This window comes from Carcharhinus amblyrhynchos, unplaced genomic scaffold, assembly GCF_965287045.1.
Source record: "Carcharhinus amblyrhynchos unplaced genomic scaffold, sCarAmb.v2.hapA scaffold_87, whole genome shotgun sequence".
Lineage (NCBI taxonomy): Eukaryota > Metazoa > Chordata > Chondrichthyes > Carcharhiniformes > Carcharhinidae > Carcharhinus > Carcharhinus amblyrhynchos.
In genome coordinates, this window is record NW_027649827.1 from 818,168 (window position 1) to 839,327 (window position 21,160).

The 21,160-nt window shown below is 54.9% G+C and overlaps 1 protein-coding gene and 1 non-coding gene across 2 annotated transcripts; one reads left to right on the forward strand and one right to left on the reverse strand.

Annotated features, from left to right (window-relative positions):
- The first annotated feature begins 293 nt into the window (after positions 1-293).
- trnas-gcu (transfer RNA serine (anticodon GCU)) lies at positions 294-375 on the forward strand. Its single transcript has one exon. It is a non-coding gene; the product is annotated as a tRNA-Ser (tRNA).
- Positions 376-6,010: 5,635 nt separating this feature from the next.
- Positions 6,011-21,119, reverse strand: LOC145337964 (equilibrative nucleoside transporter 2-like). The gene is given in 14 exon segments (XM_080182742.1): positions 6,011-6,495; positions 7,304-7,407; positions 7,410-7,499; positions 9,182-9,267; positions 10,932-11,037; positions 12,033-12,151; positions 13,668-13,737; positions 15,920-16,017; positions 17,731-17,865; positions 18,341-18,480; positions 19,152-19,306; positions 19,764-19,845; positions 20,780-20,849; positions 20,984-21,119. Coding segments are annotated over 13 exon segments (1,326 nt in total). The 5' UTR covers positions 20,809-20,849; positions 20,984-21,119; the 3' UTR covers positions 6,011-6,383.
- Between the last annotated feature and the right edge of the window lie 41 nt (positions 21,120-21,160).

Below are 21,160 nucleotides of genomic sequence, written 5' to 3' on the forward strand. Positions count from 1 at the left end.
ATCCAGAACCTTTCTGTGTGACTGAGTGTGGGGCGGAGGGGGGAGATAAGTTTTGCGTGTGTGTGAGTGCAGATGGAACGCGGAGACATTGAATGGAACCTTGATACATGAATCGAACGTTGACACATTGAATCGAAACATTGATACATTGAATCGAACGTTGACACATTTGAATGGAACGTCGAGACAAAGGATTGGGAACGCAGCAACAATTGTATCCAAGCCGACGCCTTGGCAACAATGTAACCAGGCGCCGCACTCATGTCGAGCCGAGGCCGCGTCTTTCCGTGGCGGACGAGGTGGCCGAGTGGTTAAGGCGATGGACTGCTAATCCATTGTGCTCTGCACGCGTGGGTTCGAATCCCATCCTCGTCGGTACCCCTTTTCTTTTAGTCTCTCCCTTATCCATTTTTTAAAAAGATGTGCTTATTTCCTGCAAAATAAAAGAGATTTAAAATGAAACTTAAATGTCTCCTTTTTACTACATTTTAAACTGGAGGTGATATTGGGGGAATTAAGTTATTGATTTGTGTGTGTGTGTGTGTGTGTGTGTGTGGGTGGGGGGTGGTGGGAGGGGATAGGCAAGGGAGGGGGTGGGTGTGTGTGTGTGGGGGGAGAGGGCAGACACTCGCTGAGGGCTGGCACAGAGAGGAGGGGCCGAATGGCCTCCTTCAGAGGGCTGTGATTATTGCAATTGTGACTATATCTGACAGAGGAGAGACTTTTTTTGGGGGATGGGTGAATTGCGTGTCATTTCAGCCCCCTTTCTCCGCCCCACCCAGCCAACCAACAACAGGCTATTCGGCCCTTCTGGCCTGTACTGGTATTTCAAAGGAGTGTAATCGCCATTGGAAAAGTTGCCCTGGAAGTTTCTTGGATTCAATGAAGTTCACAATTCTTTTTAAGTTTTCCTCCAAATCAGTTTATGATTGAGGCAAGGGGGAGGCAGGGGTGGGGGGGGAGGGAGTGGTGGCGGGGTGGGGATGAATATTTCTGCACCAGTTGTAGATTAACTTCTTTTTTAAGAGAATCCAGATATATTGGATTCACAGACTAAGGGACAAAAGGCTATTTAAAAGTTTATTTATTAAGGTCACAAGTAAGGTTTACATTAACACTGCAATGAAGTTACTGTGAAATTCCCCTAGTTGCCCACACTCTGGCACCTGTTCAGGTCAATATACCCTAACCAGCGCATCTTTCAGGCTGTGGGGGGGAACCGGAGCACACGGAGGAGACCCACGCAGGCAACACGGGGAGAACGTGCAGACTCCACACAGACAGTGACCCAAGCCGGGAATTGAGCCCAGGTCCCTAGCACTGTGAGGTAGCAGTGCTAGCCCTGTACCACCATGCCCACTCCCTATTCTACAGTGAGGGGAGGACACCTAGTGATGGGGACACTGTGGGAGTGTCAGTGAGTTGCTGAATAATTCCTCCTCTCCCCCCACCCCCGATACCACAACCCCCCAATATATTTTGTTTACATCAGATTTAAAATGAACAGCTGCCCTTGCTGAAGGGGGGGGTTCCAAACCTCTACCACCTTTCCTCAATCTTAATTTTGATTGATATGATTTGATTTATTATTGTCACATGTATTGGAATACCGTGAAAAGTGTTGTTTCTTGCGCGCTGTACACACAAAGCATTACTGTTCATAGAGAAGGAAAGGAGAGTGCAGAGTTACAGTCATGGCTAGGGTGTAGAGAAAGATCAACTCAATGCGAGGTAGGTCCATTCAAAAGTCTGACAGCAGCAGGGAAGAAGCTGTTCTTGAGTCGGTTGGTATGTGACCTCAGACTTTTGTATCTTTTTCCTGATGGAAGCGAGAATGTCTGGGGTGCGTGGGGTCCTTAATTATGCCGGCTGCTTTTCCTGAGGCAGCAGGAAGTGTAGACAGAGTCAATGGATGGGAGGCTGGTTTTACTTCTCACCTGAATATATTTCAGATGAAGCCTCCTAGTCCTAGCCCCACCCTCCCCCCACAAACAAGCAGAGTTTCTCTCAACCATCTACACCCCCCTCCCCCCCTCTCCCCAGGGTCAGGCTCACTCTGTTTCCCTTTCAGCCATGTGTGGAGATGCCGGCGTTGGACTGGGGTGGGGCGCAGTAAGAAGTCTCACAACACCAGGTTAAAGCCCAACAGGTTTATTTGGAATCACGAGCTTTTGGAGCACTGCTCCTTCATCTTATTCAGCCTCTGATCTTCGGGTAAGCGTTCTCCAAGGCGGGCCTTCACAACGCACGTCAGCACAGAGTCGCTGAGCAGAGACTGATAGCCAGGTTCCGCACACATGAGGACGGCCTCAACCGGGATCTTGGGTTCATGTCGCACTATCTGTAACCCTGGCTTGTAAAATCTCACTAACTGTCCTGTCTGGAGACAATACACATCTCTTTAACCTGTGCTTAACCCTCTCTCCACTCACAACTGTCCTGTACCTTTAAGACTTGATTACTGTAAAGACTCGCATTCCAACCATTATTTTGTAATTGAGTTTGTGTCTTTCTATGCCCTGTTTGTGAACAGAACTCCCCACTCACCTGATGAAGAAGCAGCACTCCGAAAGCTCGTGCTGCCAAATAAACCTGTTGGGCTTTAACCTGGTGTGGTGAGACCTCTTACTGTGCTTTCCCTTTCAGCCACATGGCAAAGCATAGAAAGATCCCACAGCTGGACATCACTGCCTAGTGGGCGGTGTGGCTAACTGCACCATTGAAACGTCCATGTTGGGGATAACCTTCTGTATCCCTTTGGGATTTCATAGAATCCCCACAGTGCAGAACGAGGCCATTCAGCCCATCAAGGCTGCACCGACCACCATCCTACTCAGGCCCTATTCCTGTAACCCCACCTATTTACCCTGCAAAATACCCCTGACACTCAGGGGCAATCTGGCACAGCCAATCCAGCTAACCCACACATCTTTTGGACTGTGGGAGGAAACCCACGCAGACACGGGGAGAATGTGCAGACTCTGCACAGACAGTGACCCAAGCTGGGAATCGAACCCGGGTCCCTGGCGCTGTGAGGCAGCAGTGCTAACCAACTGTGCCACCCATATTTACATTTGTATTAAGTTTGAATTATTGGACCCCTATGGTGCAGAAGAGGGTCATTCAGCCCATCGAGTCTACACCACCCAGGACCTAACCCCACATATTTGCCCTAGCTAGTCCCTCTTACTTGCCTGAGGGGCAATTTAGCATGGCCAATCATCTAACCCACACATCTTTGGACTGTGGGAGGAAACCGGAGCACCCGGAGGAATCCCTCATCTCTGTGACCCCCAATTCCCTCCTGGCAGGTCACAGTCTACACCCCGCAAAGCACAACTCTGCTACCTGCCCCAACTTGAATCCTGTTCCTCATCACCCAGTGTCCCCCGTCACCTAGTGTCCACCATTCTCCAATGTCCGCCCTGTGTCCCCCATCACCCAGAATCCACCCAGTGTCCCCCATTACCCAGTGTCTGCCCTGAGTCCACCATCATCCAGAGTCCCCCCAGTGTCCCCCATCACCCAGATTCCCGTCATCACTCAGTGTCCCCTGTCACCCAGATCCCATCATCCAATGTCCCCCACCACGTGCAGGGATCTCCAATGATTGACATCTCAAACTTCCCGGCTATCACTACAGACCCTCCATGCTCTCTCCCACTGATGTCTGGATCATTCTGTACCCCCAACAGCTCTTGACATTTATCTAACTTAAACCATCCCCAATTTACTTTGCTGAGTTATTCATGGTAACCCAGTCTGTAACTCACTCCTGGGTATCTGTTATTCTATATATAAACCACCCCAAGTCCCTCGATTAGATTCCGGTCTGTAACTCACTCCCAGGTATCTGTTATTCTGTATATAAACCACCCCGAACCCCTCGATTAGATTCCAGTCTGTAACTCACTCCCAGGTATCTGTTATTCTATATATAAACCACCCCGAACCCCTCGATTAGATTCCAGTCTGTAACTCACTCCCGGGTATCTGTTATTCTATATATAAACCACCCCGAACCCCTCGATTAGATTCCAGTCTGTAACTCACTCCGGGGTATCTGTTATTCTATATATAAACCACCCCGAATCCCTCAATTAGATTCCAGTCTGTAACTCACTCCCAGGTATGTTATTCTAAATATAAACCACCCCGAACCCCTCGATTAGATTCCAGTCTGTAACTCACTCCCAGGTATCTGTTATTCTATATATAAACCACCCCAATTAGATTCCAGTCTGTAACTCACTCCTGGGTATCTGTTATTCTATATATAAACCACCCTGAACCCCTCAATTAGATTCCAGTCTGTAACTCACTCCCGGGTATCTGTTATTCTATATATAAACCACCCCAAAACCCTTGATTAGATTCCAGTCTGTAACTCACTCCTGGGTATTTTATTCTATGTATAAACCAGCCCGAACCCCTCGATTAGATTCCGGTCTGTAACTCACTCCTGGGTATCTGTTATTCTATATATAAACCACCCCGAAACCCTCGATTAGATTCCAGTCTGTAACTCACTCCCGGGTATCTGTTATTCTATATATAAACCACCCCGAAACCCTCGATTAGATTCCAGTCTGTAACTCACTCCTGGGTATCTGTTATTCTATATATAAACCACCCCAAAACCCTTGGTTAGATTCCAGTTGATCCAATATCTGTTTCTTGTGGTATATTCCACATTTATCTGTAACAATCCAATGTGGACAGAATGAAGCTACACAGCGAACTTGTTGTTTGTTAGAAAAAAAATTTATTTTATAAAAGCTTTACCTTTACACAGAGAATAACCCAAGCCACACCTGAGAATGCAGAGAGCGGCAGTTACTGAGAGAGGGGCTATCCCAGCTCTGGCAGCTGGTTCTGACTCACAAGTAACTTGAAACTCATGTCTCTGTTTCTGTCCACAGATGCTGCCTGGCCCTGCTGTGTATTTTCAGTACCTTGCCCAAGGAACAGGTGTCAGAACAGGGGGTGTACGTATCAGCTGGAATAACTTAAACATCTCAGAACGCTGTGTCTGTGCGGTTCTGAGCCCCTGCCCCGCTGTGAAGAGCCACTTTAACTGCCTCGTTGTCAAATAACATAAATATCAGTTAGTAACAAGGATCAGTTGCGATGGGTGGACCAGAATCTCCTGCTCATGCCTGTCCAAAGTGAGCAGTCAGTCCCACTGCTAACAATGACAAGGCACAAACTTCCAGTGTATCAGAAAAACAGCCAATATACTTTAAATATATATATTAAAATGGAGGCGGGAAAGATTTAAAAGTCGGTTTAAAAGTCCCTGGACCTTTGCGGTCTGAGAGAGAGGTCGTAACGTCTGCACTCTCCAGATTCAGAACTGGGAAAGGATGAGTCCCGAGAGGGAGGGGTGGATAGAGGGGTCAGACCCGGGGGGGGGGGGGGGTGGGGTGTACAGTGGTCAACCCAGGTTTGGGGGAGGAGGGGGGGAAGTGGGGAGAGGAGGAAGATACAGAGGTCACTCTCTGATGGGGGAAGAGGACACAGGGGTCAGTCTGGGGAGGGGGAGGGGGGGTGGGAGGAGGATACAGGGGTCAGTTATGGGGAGGGGGGATGGGAGAAGGATACAGGGGTCAGTCTGGGGAGGGGGGATGGGAGGAGGATACAGGGGTCAGTCTGGGGAGGGGGATGGGAGAAGGATACAGGGGTCAGTCTGGGGAGGGGGGATGGGAGAAGGATACAGGGGTCAGTCTGGGGAGGGGGATGGGAGAAGGATACAGGGGTCAGTCTGGGGAGGGGGGATGGGAGAAGGATACAGGGGTCAGTCTGGGGAGGGGGATGGGAGAAGGATACAGGGGTCAGTCTGGGGAGGGGGGATGGGAGAAGGATACAGGGGTCAGTCTGGGGAGGGGGATGGGAGAAGGATACAGGGGTCAGTCTGGGGAGGGGGGATGGGAGGAGGATACAGGGGTCAGTTATGGGGAGGGGCAAGTGGGGAACAGGGGTTTGCCCCAAGGGGGAGGGGGGAGAATACAGGGGTTCGTCTCGGGGGTGGGGGGGCAGGAACAGGGGTCTGCCCCCGGGGGTAAACACAGGGAACAGTCTCAGGGGGGCGGTGTAACAGGGGTCTGCCCCGATGGGATGGATACAAAGATCAGTCCTGGGAGGGATACAGGGGTCACCCCGGCTTCCAATACAGTATTTATAATCCTGAGGAAGAGGGGGACAGAGAGAGAGAGAGAGAGAGAGACACAGAGGGGGACGGACACAGAGGGACGGACACAGAGAGTTGAAAGTACAGGAGAAATGGCAGTGTGAACAATCTCTTAAACCGCTCCGACATTCCGGATATAATAGGGACTCCTCTCCCGGAATGCCGGCTCCTTTTCCGCCAGGCAGCCACCCTCTCACAACATCAGTCGGATGGGGAAGGAAACGGAAGCTCCCAGAGCGAGGCCCAGGGCCAGGAAGAAGGCCATCACAGCCCCAGCTGTCTCTGCGTCTCTCGGGGACACTTTCCTGGGGGAAAATAACAAGTAATGCAGGAGTTTAGCCCGAGCTGGGAGTAACTAAAAACGGAGACAGGAGAAAAACAACCCGAACTCGAACCTGGGTTCAGATTCTACAGGGGTGAGGGAGTTACTAAATCCACGGGACAGGGGAGTGCGCGCAGAGCCACAGGGAGGGGTGGGGGAGGAGCGCACACAGCCATGGGGGGGAGAGCGCATAGCCACAGGGGGACGTGCACACACAGTCACAGAGGCAAAAGGACCCAAGGGCATTTGCATATCGACAGGGGCCCACACACAGCAGGAGGCGGGGGGGACAGGACACAGACAAGAGAGGCGCACGCGCCAACAGTGGCGTGGGTGCGCAGAGGGCGACGCGGGTCCGCAGAGGGCGACGCGGGTCCGCAGAGGGCGACGCGGGTCCGCAGAGGGCGACACGGGTCCGCAGAGGGCGACGCGGGTCCGCAGAGAGCGACGCGGGTCCGCAGAGAGCGACGCGGGTCCGCAGAGGGTGACGCGGGTGCGCAGAGAGTGACGCGGGTCCGCAGAGGGTGACGCGGGTCCGCAGAGAGTGACGCGGGTCCGCAGAGAGTGACGCGGGTCCGCAGAGGGTGACGCGGGCCCACAGAGAGTGACGCGGGCCCACAGAGAGTGACGCGGGTCCACAGAGAGTGACGCGGGGGCCCAGGGGGTGATGCGGGGGCCCAGGGGGTGACGCGGGGGCCAGGGGGTGCATGAGGCATTTAACCATAAACTCTGCTCCACCCCCATCCTATCAGCTGACGCAGAGGCGCCAATACTCAGTACGACAGACTTACTTGGGTGCGTAACACATGCAGAGCGTCACCAGGTAACCATTAGAGAACGCAAAGAGAAACATGAAGAGGATGAACCATCCGTCGTGGGAGAAAACAATCGGGAGGAATATCGATCCTTCACATTGCACAGCATGAAGATGGGGATGAAGACCAGGCGCACAAGGACAGCGATCAGGAGGACATTATCCTTCCGAGGCTGCGGAGAGACACAGACACATTACAACAGCACTGTAACAGAGACACAGACACATTACAACAGCACTGTAACAGAGACACAGACACATTACAACAGCACTGTAACAGAGACACACATTACAACAGCACTGTAACAGAGACACAGACACATTACAACAGCACTGTAACAGAGACACAGACACATTACAACAGCACTGTAACAGAGACACAGACACATTACAACAGCACTGTAACAGAGACACAGACACATTACAACAGCACTGTAACAGAGACACAGACACATTACAACAGCACTGTAACAGAGACACAGACACATTACAACAGCACTGTAACAGAGACACAGACACATTACAACAGCACTGTAACAGAGACACAGACACATTACAACAGCACTGTAACAGAGACACAGACACAGCACCCAAACACTAACAGATAAATAAACTTCACTCCGGATTCATCAGATCGAATTAAACATCAACACACCTTCAGAGACAGGGACTCAACACCTCAGTCGAACAAGACAGTGAGAGAGAGAGAGAAAGAGAGAGAGAGAGAGAAAGAGACAGGGGGACAGCGAGGCAGAGAGAGAGGGGGAGAGAGAGAGGGAGGGACAGAGAGGGAGACACAGAGAGGGAGGGAGAAAGAGATAGACAAACAGTGAGAGAGACAGAAAGGTGGAGCAGTTTAGGGAGGGAATTCCAGAGTTTAGGGCCCCCCCAGGCAGCTGAAGGCACGGCCGCCAATGGCAGAGCGATGGGAATCGGGGGATGTGAGAGGCCGGGATTGGAGGTGCACAGAGATCTCAGAGGGGTGTAGGGACTGGAGGAGATTACAGAGATAGGGAGGGGGTGTAGGGGGCTGGAGGAGATTACAGAGATAGGGAGGGGGTGTAGGGGCTGGAGGAAGTTACAGAGATAGGGAGGGGGTGTAGGGGGCTGGAGGAGGTTACAGAGATAGGGAGGGGGTGTAGGGGCTGGAGGAGGTTACAGAGATAGGGAGGGGGTGTAGGGGGCTGGAGGAGATTACAGAGATAGGGAGGGGGTGTAGGGGCTGGAGGAGGTTACAGAGATAGGGAGGGGATGTAGGGGGCTGGAGGAGATTACAGAGATAGGGAGGGGGGTTTAGGGGTTGGAGGAGGTTACGGAGATAGGGAGGGGATGTAGGGGCTGGAGGAGGTTACGGAGATAGGGAGGGGATGTAGGGGGCTGGAGGAGATTACAGAGATAGGGAGGGGGTTTAGGGGCTGGAGGAGGTTACGGAGATAGGGAGGGGATGTAGGGGCTGGAGGAGGTTACAGAGATAGGGAGGGGGGTTTAGGGGCTGGAGGAGGTTACGGAGATAGGGAGGGGATGTAGGGCTGGTGGTAAGAGATTGGGAGGGGGGGTGAGGAGGGATGGAACTGGAGGAGGTGAATTTGACAATGGAAGTGTTGCCTTCAGTACTGTTTGATAACCTCCCCCTGTCTATCGCAGGGAGGTAGTGCGGGTGAGCACAGAGTCCAGTGAACGGAGTGACTATCACACTGTCACATTTGAACCACGCTCGCTTCCTGGGCTCAGGCTGGACTGGGAGTCGAGGCCGCAGGCTGATGTCCATCACTCTGCCTCGGTTAGACTGCCCAGAGGACAGAGTCTGGGAAGGGGAAAAACACAGGGAGACAGCACAAAAACACTCACAACTCACCCTCATACAGAAAGCAGTCACACTCCGGCCAGCCCAGTCCATCATATTAAACAGCAGGAAGCAGCAGACGGGAGTAAAGTATTCCTCTGTACAAAAAAAGTATCATTTTAACAATTTTACTCATATCCCCGTCCATAACTCACTCCTGGGATATCTGTTATTCTATATATAAACCACCCCGAACCCCTCGATTAGATTCCAGTCTGTAACTCACTCCCAGGTATCTGTTATTCTGTATATAAACCACCCCGAACCCCTCGATTAGATTCCAGTCTGTAACTCACTCCCGGGTATCTGTTATTCTATATATAAACCACCCCGAACCCCTCGATTAGATTCCAGTCTGTAACTCACTCCTGGGTATCTGTTATTCTATATATAAACCACCCTGAACCCCTCGATTAGATTCCAGTCTGTAACTCACTCCCGGGTATCTGTTATTCTATATATAAACCACCCCGAACCCCTCGATTAGATTCCAGTCTGTAACTCACTCCCGGGTATCTGTTATTCTATATATAAACCACCCCAAACCCCTCGATTAGATTCCAGTCTGTAACTCACTCCCGGGTATCTGTTATTCTATATATAAACCACTCCGAACCCCTCGATTAGATTCCAGTCTGTAACTCACTCCCGGGTATCTGTTATTCTATATATAAACCACCCTGAACCCCTCGATTAGATTCCAGTCTGTAACTCACTCCCGGGTGTCTGTTATTCTATATATAAACCACCCCAAACCCCTCGATTAGATTCCAGTCTGTAATTCACTCCCGGGTATCTGTTATTCTATATATAAACCACCCCGAGCCACTCGATTAGATTCCAGTCTGTAACTCACTCCCGGGTATCTGTTATTCTATATAGAAACCACCCCGAACCCCTCGATTAGATTCCAGTCTGTAACTCACTCCCGGGTATCTGTTATTCTATATATAAACCACCCCGAACCCCTCGATTAGATTCCAGTCTGTAACTCACTCCCGGGTATCTGTTATTCTATATATAAACCACCCCGAACCCCTCGATTAGATTCCTGTCTGTAACTCACTCCCGGGTATCTGCTTTTCTATATATAAACCATCCTGAACCCCTCGATTAGATTCCAGTCTGTAACTCATTCCCGGGTATCTGTTATTCTGTATATAAACCACCCCGAACCCCTCGATTAGATTCCAGTCTGTAACTCACTCCCGGGTATCTGTTATTCTATATATAAACCACCCCGAACCCCTCGATTAGATTCCAGTCTGTAACTCACTCCCGGGTATCAGTTATTCTATATATAAACCACCCCGAACCCCTCGATTAGATTCCAGTCTGTAACTCACTCCCGGCTATCTGTTATTCTGTATATAAACCACCCCGAACCCCTCGATTAGATTCCAGTCTGTAACTCACTCCCGGGTATCTGTTATTCTATATATAAACCACCCCGAACCCCTCGATTAGATTCCAGTCTGTAACTCACTCCCGGGTATCTGTTATTCTATATATAAACCACCCCGAACCCCTCGATTAGATTCCAGTCTGTAACTCACTCCCGGCTATCTGTTATTCTGTATATAAACCACCCCGAACCCCTCGATTAGATTCCAGTCTGTAACTCACTCCCGGGTATCTGTTATTCTATATATAAACCACCCCGAACCCCTCGATTAGATTCCAGTCTGTAACTCACTCCCGGCTATCTGTTATTCTGTATATAGATTGCTTTGTGTATCCGGGTTGTTGGGTAAGTACTCACTCCAGTTGCCCTGTTCTGTGTCTGTGCTGACGTGGGCAGTAACTGCTGGAAACACCGAGAGTGTTGTTGTGAAGATGAGGCAGACTGCGATAGCCAGTTTCCAAATCTGTCGAGAGGGATTGAGAGGAGAGGTCAGTCACGTTGGCCCTCACTCCCCTCTGCCCTATCAGCTGTCCAATCCCACACACTAACACACCCAGCTCACCACCCTCACTCCCAACCCGAGATTTCACACCCTGAAAAACTCACCCACACACACACACCGCCAAACAACATACGCGACGGAGGAGGCCATTCAGCCCTTCGAGCCTGCGCCACCATTCATTTTGATCATCGAATTCAATATCCTGACCCCCCCCTTTCCCCCCCCATATCCCTCGATCCCTTTAGCCCCAAGAACGATATCTAATTCCTTCCTGAAATCACACAACATTTTGGCCTCAACTACTTTCTGTGGGAGTGAATTCCACCGCTCTCTGGGTGAAGAAATTTCCCCTCAGCTCAGTTCTAAAAGGTTTACCCCTTATCCTCAAACTATTACCCCCTAGTTCTGGACTCCCCCACCATGGGGAACATTCTTTCTGAATCTACCCTGTCTAACCCTGTTAGAATTTTATAAGTTTCTATCAGATCCCCTCTCACTCTTCTAAACTCCAGTGAATATAATCCGAACCCACTCAGTCTCTCCTCATATGACAGACCTGCCACCCCAGGAATCAGCCTGGTAAACCTTCGCTGTACTCCCTCTATAAACAAGGAATATCCTTCCTCAGATACAGCACCACAGCGGCCCCTGATACACCCCCTCACTCCAGGGGCCATTAACGACGGGCAATAAATCCTATCAGCGACATCCCATTGACAGATTTAAATAAGGAACAGTCTCTTCCCCTCAGATAATACACACACATACACACGCACACGCTCGCACACACGCGTATGCACACACACACAGACGCTTGCACGTGCACACACTCGCATACAGGCGTGCACACACACATGTGTAAACACATTCACACGCGTGTACACACATTCACACGCGCGCATACACACACACACACACACACACGCTCGAGGAAATTAGATCCACTGGATTCTCACCTTCTTGAACACGCGGAATACGCTGAAGGCCTTGTCTGATTTGTCAACACTCTCGCTGCCCTCCTCGAGATGAACCAATGCCTGTTTCCCATTCACCGCCACGCCATTTTTCTCTTCCACTGTTTGAGCGAGGGACAGAATTCAGGAGACAGAACGAATGGCCGCAATCGTCACAGCACGGGGGGGTGGGGGGGGTATACAGCGTACCACCCCCTCCCCACCCAAACCTCCCAGCAGTCTGCAAGTTCCCGAGTCAACCTTGACCCATGTTTGTGAAGTGCCTTCAACACGGAGAATATTCCCACCACGTCAAGAGGTGGCACAGCGGGTTAGCACTGCTGTCTCACAGTGCCAGGGACCCAGGGCAGCATGGTGACACAGTGGGTTAGCACTGCTGCCTCACAGTGCCAGGGACCCAGGGCAGCACGGTGACACAGTGGTTAGCACTGCTGCCTCACAGCGCCAGGGACCCAGGGCAGCACGGTGACACAGCGGGTTACCACTGCTGTCTCACAGTGCCAGGGACCCAGGGCAGCACGGTGACACAGCGTGTTACCACTGCTGTCTCACAGTGCCAGGGACCCGGGGCAGCACGGTGACACAGTGGGTTAGCACTGCTACCTCACAGTGCCAGGGACCCAGGGCAGCACGGTGACACAGCGGGTTACCACTGCTGTCTCACAGTGCCAGGGACCCAGGGCAGCACGGTGACACAGCGGGTTACCACTGCTGTCTCACAGTGCCAGGGACCCGGGGCAGCACGGTGACACAGCGGGTTACCACTGCTGCCTCACAGTGCCAGGGACCCAGGGCAGCACGGTGACACAGTGGGTTAGCATTGCTGCCTCACAGTGCCAGGGACCCAGGCGGCACGGTGACACAGCGGGTTAGCACTGCTGTCTCACAGCGCCAGGGACCTGGGTTCGATTCCCCAGCCTCGGGTCACTGTCCGTGTGGAGTCTGCACATTCTCCCTGTGTCTGCGTGGGTTTCCTCCAGATGCTCTGGTGTCCTCCCAGAGATGTGCAGGTTAGGTGGATTGGCTGTGCTAAAGTGCCCCTTAGTGTCAGGGGGATTTGCAGGGTAAGTATGTTAGGGGAATAGCGTCTGGGTGGGATTGTGGCCAGTACAGACTTGATGGGCTGAATGGCCTCCTTCTGCACTGTAGGGATTCGATGTCAATATCCACGCGGGGCTGTAACATTTCCGTTTGCATCAGAGAGAGAGACAGAGGCAGGGGGGATAGAGAGAAAGGGGGGACAGAGAGAGGCGGGGGGGGGACGGAGAGAGAGGCTGGGGGGGGACGGAGAGAGAGGCGGGGGGGGGGGAACGGAGAGAGAGGCGGGGGGGGGACGGAGAGAGAGGCGGGGGGGGGACGGAGAGAGAGGCGGGGGGGGGGACGGAGAGAGAGGCGGGGGGGGGGACGGAGAGAGAGGCGGGGGGGGACGGAGAGAGAGGCGGGGGGGACAGAGAGAGAGGCGGGGGGGACACAGAGAGGCGGTGGGGACACAGAGAGGCGGTGGGGACACAGAGAAGCGGTGGGGACACAGAGAAGCGGGGGGGGGGAGGGGACAGAGAAGCGGGGGAGGAACAGGGGGTTACTGAGATAGGGAGGGGAGAATCCTCAGATACTTACGAGGTGTTAGCAATTGTGACTTGGTTTCCAGCTGGTTTCGATCCTTATTGAAGTAAAACTTTGCAAAGTCCTGTTTGAGGCATGGAGGAGAGAAGGAGCAGTGAGCTGAACAGCACCTTCCAGCTGCAATTATCCAACCTACTGGGAGGCCATTCGTCACACCATCCCTGTGCTATCCCTTTGAAAAGCTAACCAGATCATCCCGTTCTTGCAAATATCTCCAGTTTCCCCCCTTTTGAAAGTTCCTATTGAATCTGCTTCCACCGCCTTCCAGATCACAACTCACAAAAAAACCATTCTCCTCATCTCCCCCCCTTCCCACAGTGCGGCGCTCCCTCAGCACCGACCCTCCCACAGTGCGGCGCTCCCTCAGCACCGACCCTCCCACAGTGCGGCGCTCCCTCAGCACTGACCCTCCCACAGTGCGGCGCTCCCTCAGTACCGACCCTCCCACAGCACGGCGCTCCCTCAGCACCGACCCTCCCACAGTGTGGCGCTCCCTCAGCACCGACCCTCCCACAGCACGGCGCTCCCTCAGCACCGACCCTCCCACAGTGCGGCGCTCCCTCAGCACCGACCCTCCCACAGTGCGGCGCTCCCTCAGCACCGACCCTCCCACAGTGCGGCGCTCCCTCAGCACCGACCCTCCCACAGTGCGGCGCTCCCTCAGTACCGACCCTCCCACAGCACGGCGCTCCCTCCGCACCGACCCTCCCACAGTGTGGCGCTCGTTCAGCACTGACCCTGCCACAATGCGGCACTCCCTCAGCACCGACCCTCCCACAGTGCGGCGCTCCCTCAGCACTGACCCTCCCACAGTGCGGCGCTCCCTCAGCACCGACCCTCCCACAGTGCGGCGCTCCCTCAGCACTGACCCTCCCACAGTGCGGCGCTCCCTCAGCACCGACCCTCCCACAGTGCGGCGCTCCCTCAGCACCGACCCTCCCACAGTGCGGCGCTCCCTCAGCACCGACCCTCCCACAGTGCGGCGCTCCCTCAGCACTGACCCTCCCACAGTGCGGCGCTCCCTCAGCACCGACCCTCCCACAGTGTGGCGCTCCCTCAGCACCGACCCTCCCACAGTGCGGCGCTCCCTCGGCACTGACCCTCCCACAGTGCGAAGCTCCCTCAGCACCGACCCTCCCACAGTGCGAAGCTCCCTCAGCACTGACCCTCCCACAGTGCGAAGCTCCCTCAGCACCGACCCTCCCACAGTGCGAAGCTCCCTCAGCACCGACCCTCCCACAGTGCGAAGCTCCCTCAGCACTGACCCTCCCACAGTGCGAAGCTCCCTCAGCACCGACCCTCCCACAGTGCGGCGCTCCCTCAGCACCGACCCTCCCACAGTGCGGCGCTCCCTCAGCACCGACCCTCCCACAGTGCGGTGCTCCCTCAGCACCGACCCTCCCACAGCGCGGTGCTCCCTCAGCACTGACCCTCCCACAGTGCGGCGCTCCCTCAGCACCGACCCTCCCACAGTGCGGCACTCCCTCAGCACCGACCCTCCCACAGTGCGGCGCTCCCTCGGCACCGACCCTCCCACAGTGCGGCGCTCCCTCGGCACCGACCCTCCCACAGTGCGAAGCTCCCTCGGCACCGACCCTCCCACAGTGCGAAGCTCCCTCAGCACCGACCCTCCCACAGTGCGAAGCTCCCTCAGCACTGACCCTCCCACAGTGCGAAGCTCCCTCAGCACTGACCCTCCCACAGTGCGGCGCTCCCTCAGCACCGACCCTCCCACAGTGCGAAGCTCCCTCAGCACTGACCCTCCCACAGTGCGGCGCTCCCTCGGCACCGACCCTCCCACAGTGCGGCACTCCCTCAGCACCGACCCTCCCACAGTGCGGCGCTCCCTCGGCACTGACCCTCCCACAGTGCGGCGCTCCCTCGGCACCGACCCTCCCACAGTGCGAAGCTCCCTCGGCACCGACCCTCCCACAGTGCGAAGCTCCCTCAGCACCGACCCTCCCACAGTGCGAAGCTCCCTCAGCACCGACCCTCCCACAGTGCGAAGCTCCCTCAGCACCGACCCTCCCACAGTGCGGCACTCCCTCAGCACCGACCCTCCCACAGTGCGAAGCTCCCTCAGCACTGACCCTCCTGCAGTGTGGAGCTCCCGTTTCCACACTGTTGGGATTGTTAATGGATCTGTGATACAGATTGGCAACGATCTCACTGTTTGGCCAGCACTGGTTATTTAAATGCCTATCGAGGAATGTCTGAGGGACAGAACGGCGAGGCTGCGTACTCACCAGGTGTGGAAGAATTATGTAAAAGATGATTGTCAGCAAGATGACGAGGCAGGGGGTGATAAAGTATCCTAATGCCACGTCATCCTCTCTCGCTCCACCTGTACAGAAACAAAATCTCCATCAGACAACCAAAACAGACACAACCCAAAACCCAGCCCCAAGCTGCTGCAGACCCCAGCGGGTCAGCCAGGCTCCGCAGGGAGAGAATCAGCGTTCAGAGAATCCTCTCAGTGCAGGAGACCATTCAGCCCATCGAGCCTGCACCGACCACAATCCCACCCAGCCCCTATCCCCACAACCCCAGAAATTTATGCTGCTAATCTCCCTGACACTAAGGGACAATTTAGCATGGCCAATCCACCTAACCTGCACATCTTTGGACACTAAGGGACAATTTAGCATGGCCAATCCACCCTAACCCGCACATCTTTGGACACTAAGGGACAATTTAGCATGGCAAATCCACCTAACCTGCACATCTTTGGATGCCAAGGGGCAATTTAGCATGGCCAATCCACCTAACCTGCACATCTTTGGATGCCAAGGGACAATTTAGCATGGCCAATCCACCTAACCTGCACATCTTTGGACACTAAGGGACAATTTAGCATGGCCAATCCACCTAACCTACACATCTTTGGACGCTAAGGGGCAATTTAGCATGGCCAATCCACCTAACCTACACATCTTTGGACGCTAAGGGGCAATTTAGCATGGCCAATCCACCTAACCTGCACATCTTTGGACGCTAAGGGGCAATTTAGCATGGCCAATCCACCTAACCTACACATCTTTGGACGCTAAGGGGCAATTTAGCATGGCCAATCCACCTAACCTACACATCTTTGGACGCTAAGGGGCAATTTAGCATGGCCAATCCACCTAACCTGCACATCTTTGGACGCTAAGGGGCAATTTAGCATGGCCAATCCACCTAACCCCCACATCTTTGGACATTGGGAGGAAACCCATGCAGACACGGGGAGAATGTGCAGACTCTGCACAGACAGTGACCCAAACCGGGAATCGAACCCGAGTCCCTGGCGCTGTGAGGCAGCAGTGCTAACCCACCGTGCCGGCCTTAACATTTCATACCCAACCCGTTTCTCTCTCCGCACTTTCTGCTGGAATCCCTGGGAATTCCCATCATTGTGATAGCGCCTGCACCATCCCCAAAGCCCTTCATAGAAAGAGTTTGACCCCATGCCACAGTGGGGTCGGATATTAGGACAGGCAACCAAAAGTGGGTGGAGAGGGGAGAGAGATTGGGGTAAGAAAGAGAGCAGGGCAAGAGAGAACATAAGAAATAGGAGCGGGAGTCGGCCATCTAGCCCCTCGAGCCTGCCCCGCCATTCAATAAGATCATGGCTGATCTGAAGTGGATCAGTTCCACTTTCCCGCTTTCTCCCCTGTCTATCAAAAACCTATCCACCCGTGACTTAAATATATTTAGCGAGGTAGCCTCCACCGCTTCAACGGGCAGAGAATTCCAGAGATTCACCACCCTTTGAGTGAAGAAGTTCCTCCTCAACTCTGATCTAAACTGCCCCCCCTTTATCTTGAGGCTGTGCCCTCTAGTCCTACTGTCCTTTCTAAGCAGGAAGAATCTCTCTACCTCTACCCTATCCATCCCCTTCATTATCTTATACGTCTCTATAAGATCCCCCCCTCATCCTTCGAAACTCCATACGCTCAGAGAGAGCATGTGTTCAGTCTCTCTCTCTCTCTCTCACACACACCTTCTTTCTCTCTCTCTCTCTCTCACACACACCTTCTTTCTCTCTCTCTCTCACTCTCGCGCAGACACTTACTGATCTTTGCCAGGATGGATGCTATGGCTGCAAATATTCCCGCCACTCCCTGGCCACTCATGAACCAGCTGCTATAATTTGCAGGCAGTAATCCCACCAATCCGAATAGGCTTCCCTGCAACACGGCACCGAGTGCTGGTGGGAGAGACAGAGAGAACGTTATAGACGCGCTGTCACTGGGAGACACCGTACAGACACGGTGCAGACACACACCCAGAACCTGAGTCACAACCACCACCCACGAATGTAGAAGATCAGGGAAGGGGGGGTGGGGGTGTGGTTGTTGTTGACCTAAGCGAGGGGTTAAGGGTCACAGGACCAAGGCGGGGACACAGGTTAAGATACAGATCAGCAATGATTCACTTGAATGGCCCCCTGCTGTTCCTGTGGAACAGCCTCGAGGAGGGGGCTGAATGGCCTCCTCCTGTTCCTGTGTAATAGGCTCAAGGAGAGGGGCTGAATGGCCTCCTCAGTATTGCACTGTACTCAGTCCATGTCCAAGGGAGGCCGGACCCCTGCTGGGTGGGCAGGTCTGGCTGAAGGTGGGGGGGGGGTGGGAGGGAATGCGTACGCGATGCACACTGTGGTCGAATTGCCTGCTGCTACTCACAGTTAATGAACCAGATTACGGTCATAGTGATCCCAAAAAAGACGTGTGGCTGAACTGGAACCTTCACCATCACCGCGGCAACCAGGAAGAGCAGCAAGATCCCAGCCAGGCTGCCGGCGATCCGCACCTTTTCCGGGATCCTGAGAATAATTAAAAGCGGCACTGAGTCCATACCCAACACGGCACGCAACGCGCCCCGGCTCGCAACGCGCACGCACTCCGACTCGCAACGCGCGCACGCACTCACTCCGACTCGCAACGCGCGCACGCACGCACTCCGACTCGCAACGCGTGCACGCACGCACTCCGACTCGCAACGCGCGCACGCACGCACTCCGACTCGCAACGCGCGCACGCACTCACTCCGACTCGCAACGCGCGCACGCACGCACTCCGACTCGCAACGCGCGCACGCACGCACTCCGACTCGCAACGCGCGCACGCACGCACTCCGACTCGCAACGCGCGCACGCACGCACTCCGACTCGCAACGCGCGCACGCACGCACTCCGACTCGCACTCCAGCACGCAACACACGCCCGGCACGCATGCAGTCCAACTTGCACCCCAGCACACATGCACTCTTGACATGCAACACTCACTGGCACACACGGACCCCAGCATACAACACACACACACACTGACACACAACAATGTCTGATTCAGGAGGGGAGTTGGAGTGATTCGTACATCAGTGGGTGGGATAGGAATGGAAAAAATTGAACCAGTCGAATGGCCTCCCCCATACGATGCAATTCCATCTAAACAGGGTGTGAGCAGTGCAAGTTCCCAGTGGGAATGTGGGACTTACCTGGGATACAGGAAGGAGTTGAGGCAGGTGAACAACAGGAGAGGTAGCATTGCCAGGAGGGTGATCCAGTTTCCAAAATGCCAGTGATCCACAAACGGCTCTGTGACATTCCCAGAAATATTCCCTTGGGGAGGATTCAGGCGACGCTCAAAATACTTCAGGGAAAGGGAGAGAGAGAATCAGAGGGTGACACAGAGTGACGGCAGTGCTACACACTCGCACGCAGAGTGAGCGGCACTGCGAGCGGGGAGACGGGACCGCGAGGGGGGAGAGACGGGGCCGCGAGGGGGGAGAGATGGGGCCGCGAGGGGGGAGAGACGGGGCCGCGAGGGGGGAGAGACGGGGCCGCGAGGGGGGAGAGACGGGGCCGCGAGGGGGGAGAGATGGGGCCGCGAGGGGGGAGAGACGGGGCCGCGAGGGGGGGGGGAGACGGGGCCGCGAGGGGGAGACGGGGCCGCGAGCGGGCAGACGGGGCCGCGAGGGGGGGGGGAGACGGGGCCGCGAGGGGGGAGACGGGGCCGCAAGGGGGGAGAGACGGGGCCGTGAGGGGGGAGACAGAAACCCCTGCGAGCGGAGCCATGGCACTCACACGCGGAGGAACAGGATCCTTACCGGGATGGCAGTGATGAAGAAATTCCACGGCAGCAGCGTTCCCAGTCCCAGGAAGAAGAAGATAACCTGGACAAATCTGAACCTGCAGCAGAGAGCTGTGGATTAGGCCTGGAGTCCTGACCAGAACGAGGGGGGGGGGGACATCAACACAGGGGAGCGACTGAGAAATCCAAGCGGGAATTCAGGAGAAACATCTTTACCCAGAGAGAGAGGGAGAATGTGGGGCTCGCTCCCGCGGGGGGAGAATGTGGGACTCGCTCCCGCGGGGGGAGAATGTGGGACTCGCTCCCGCGGGGGGAGAATGTGGGACTCGCTCCCGCGGGGGGAGAATGTGGGACTCGCTCCCTCGGGGGGAGAATGTGGGGCTCGCTCCCACGGGGGGAGAATGTGGGACTCGCTCCTTCAGGGGGAGAATGTGGGACTCGCTCCCACGGGGGGAGAATGTGGGACTCGCTCCCACGGGGGGAGAATGTGGGGCTCGCTCCCTCGGGGGGAGAATGTGGGGCTCGCTCCCTCGGGGGGAGAATGTGGGGCTCGCTCCCTCGGGGGGAGAATGTGGGGCTCGCTCCCTCGGGGGGAGAATGTGGGGCTCGCTCCCTCGGGGGGAGAATGTGGGACTCGCTCCCTCGGGGGAGAATGTGGGACTCGCTCCCGCGGGGGGAGAATGTGGGACTCGCTCCCGCGGGGGGAGAATGTGGGACTCGCTCCCTCGGGGGGAGAATGTGGGACTCGCTCCCTCGGGGGGAGAATGTGGGACTCGCTCCCTCGGGGGGAGAATGTGGGACTCGCTCCCTCGGGGGGAGAATGTGGGACTCGCTCCCTCGGGGGGAGAATGTGGGACTCGCTCCCTCGGGGGGAGAATGTGGGACTCGCTCCCGCGGGGGGGAGAATGTGGGACTCGCTCCCGCGGGGGGAGAATGTGGGACTCGCTCCCTCGGGGGGAGTGAATGCGGGTCTGGACTTTGGGGAGCGTTGCGCAGGTTGGAGAGTGCGTGGAAGTGATGTGGTAAAATTACCTGTCGGGTGGGCAGCCTTTGGGATCCATTCTTGTCCTGGGGATATTTGGGGGAGTTGTTCAGTCTGTAACTGGAGACAAGAGTTAAACATTAAGCAAACGGCAAACATCTTGAACTGTTACAAGACAATGTGGAGAAACGCAGTCCTGTTCCCATTAACTCCCCAAATCCACCCTCTCCCTCTGCTCCTACCCCGAGGGCTACCTCCTTCAGGCCTGAGTGTGAGTCCACGTGTCGAGCGCACTTCAGTAATTTACTAAGTGCCTGCCCCCGCAGCCAGAGGAGGGGAGGGGGGATGCCCAGAGAGAGAGAGGAAATGACAGGCAGAGAGAGAGAGAGAGAGAAAGTAGAGACAGAGGGAAAGAAATGCAAGGGGGGAGA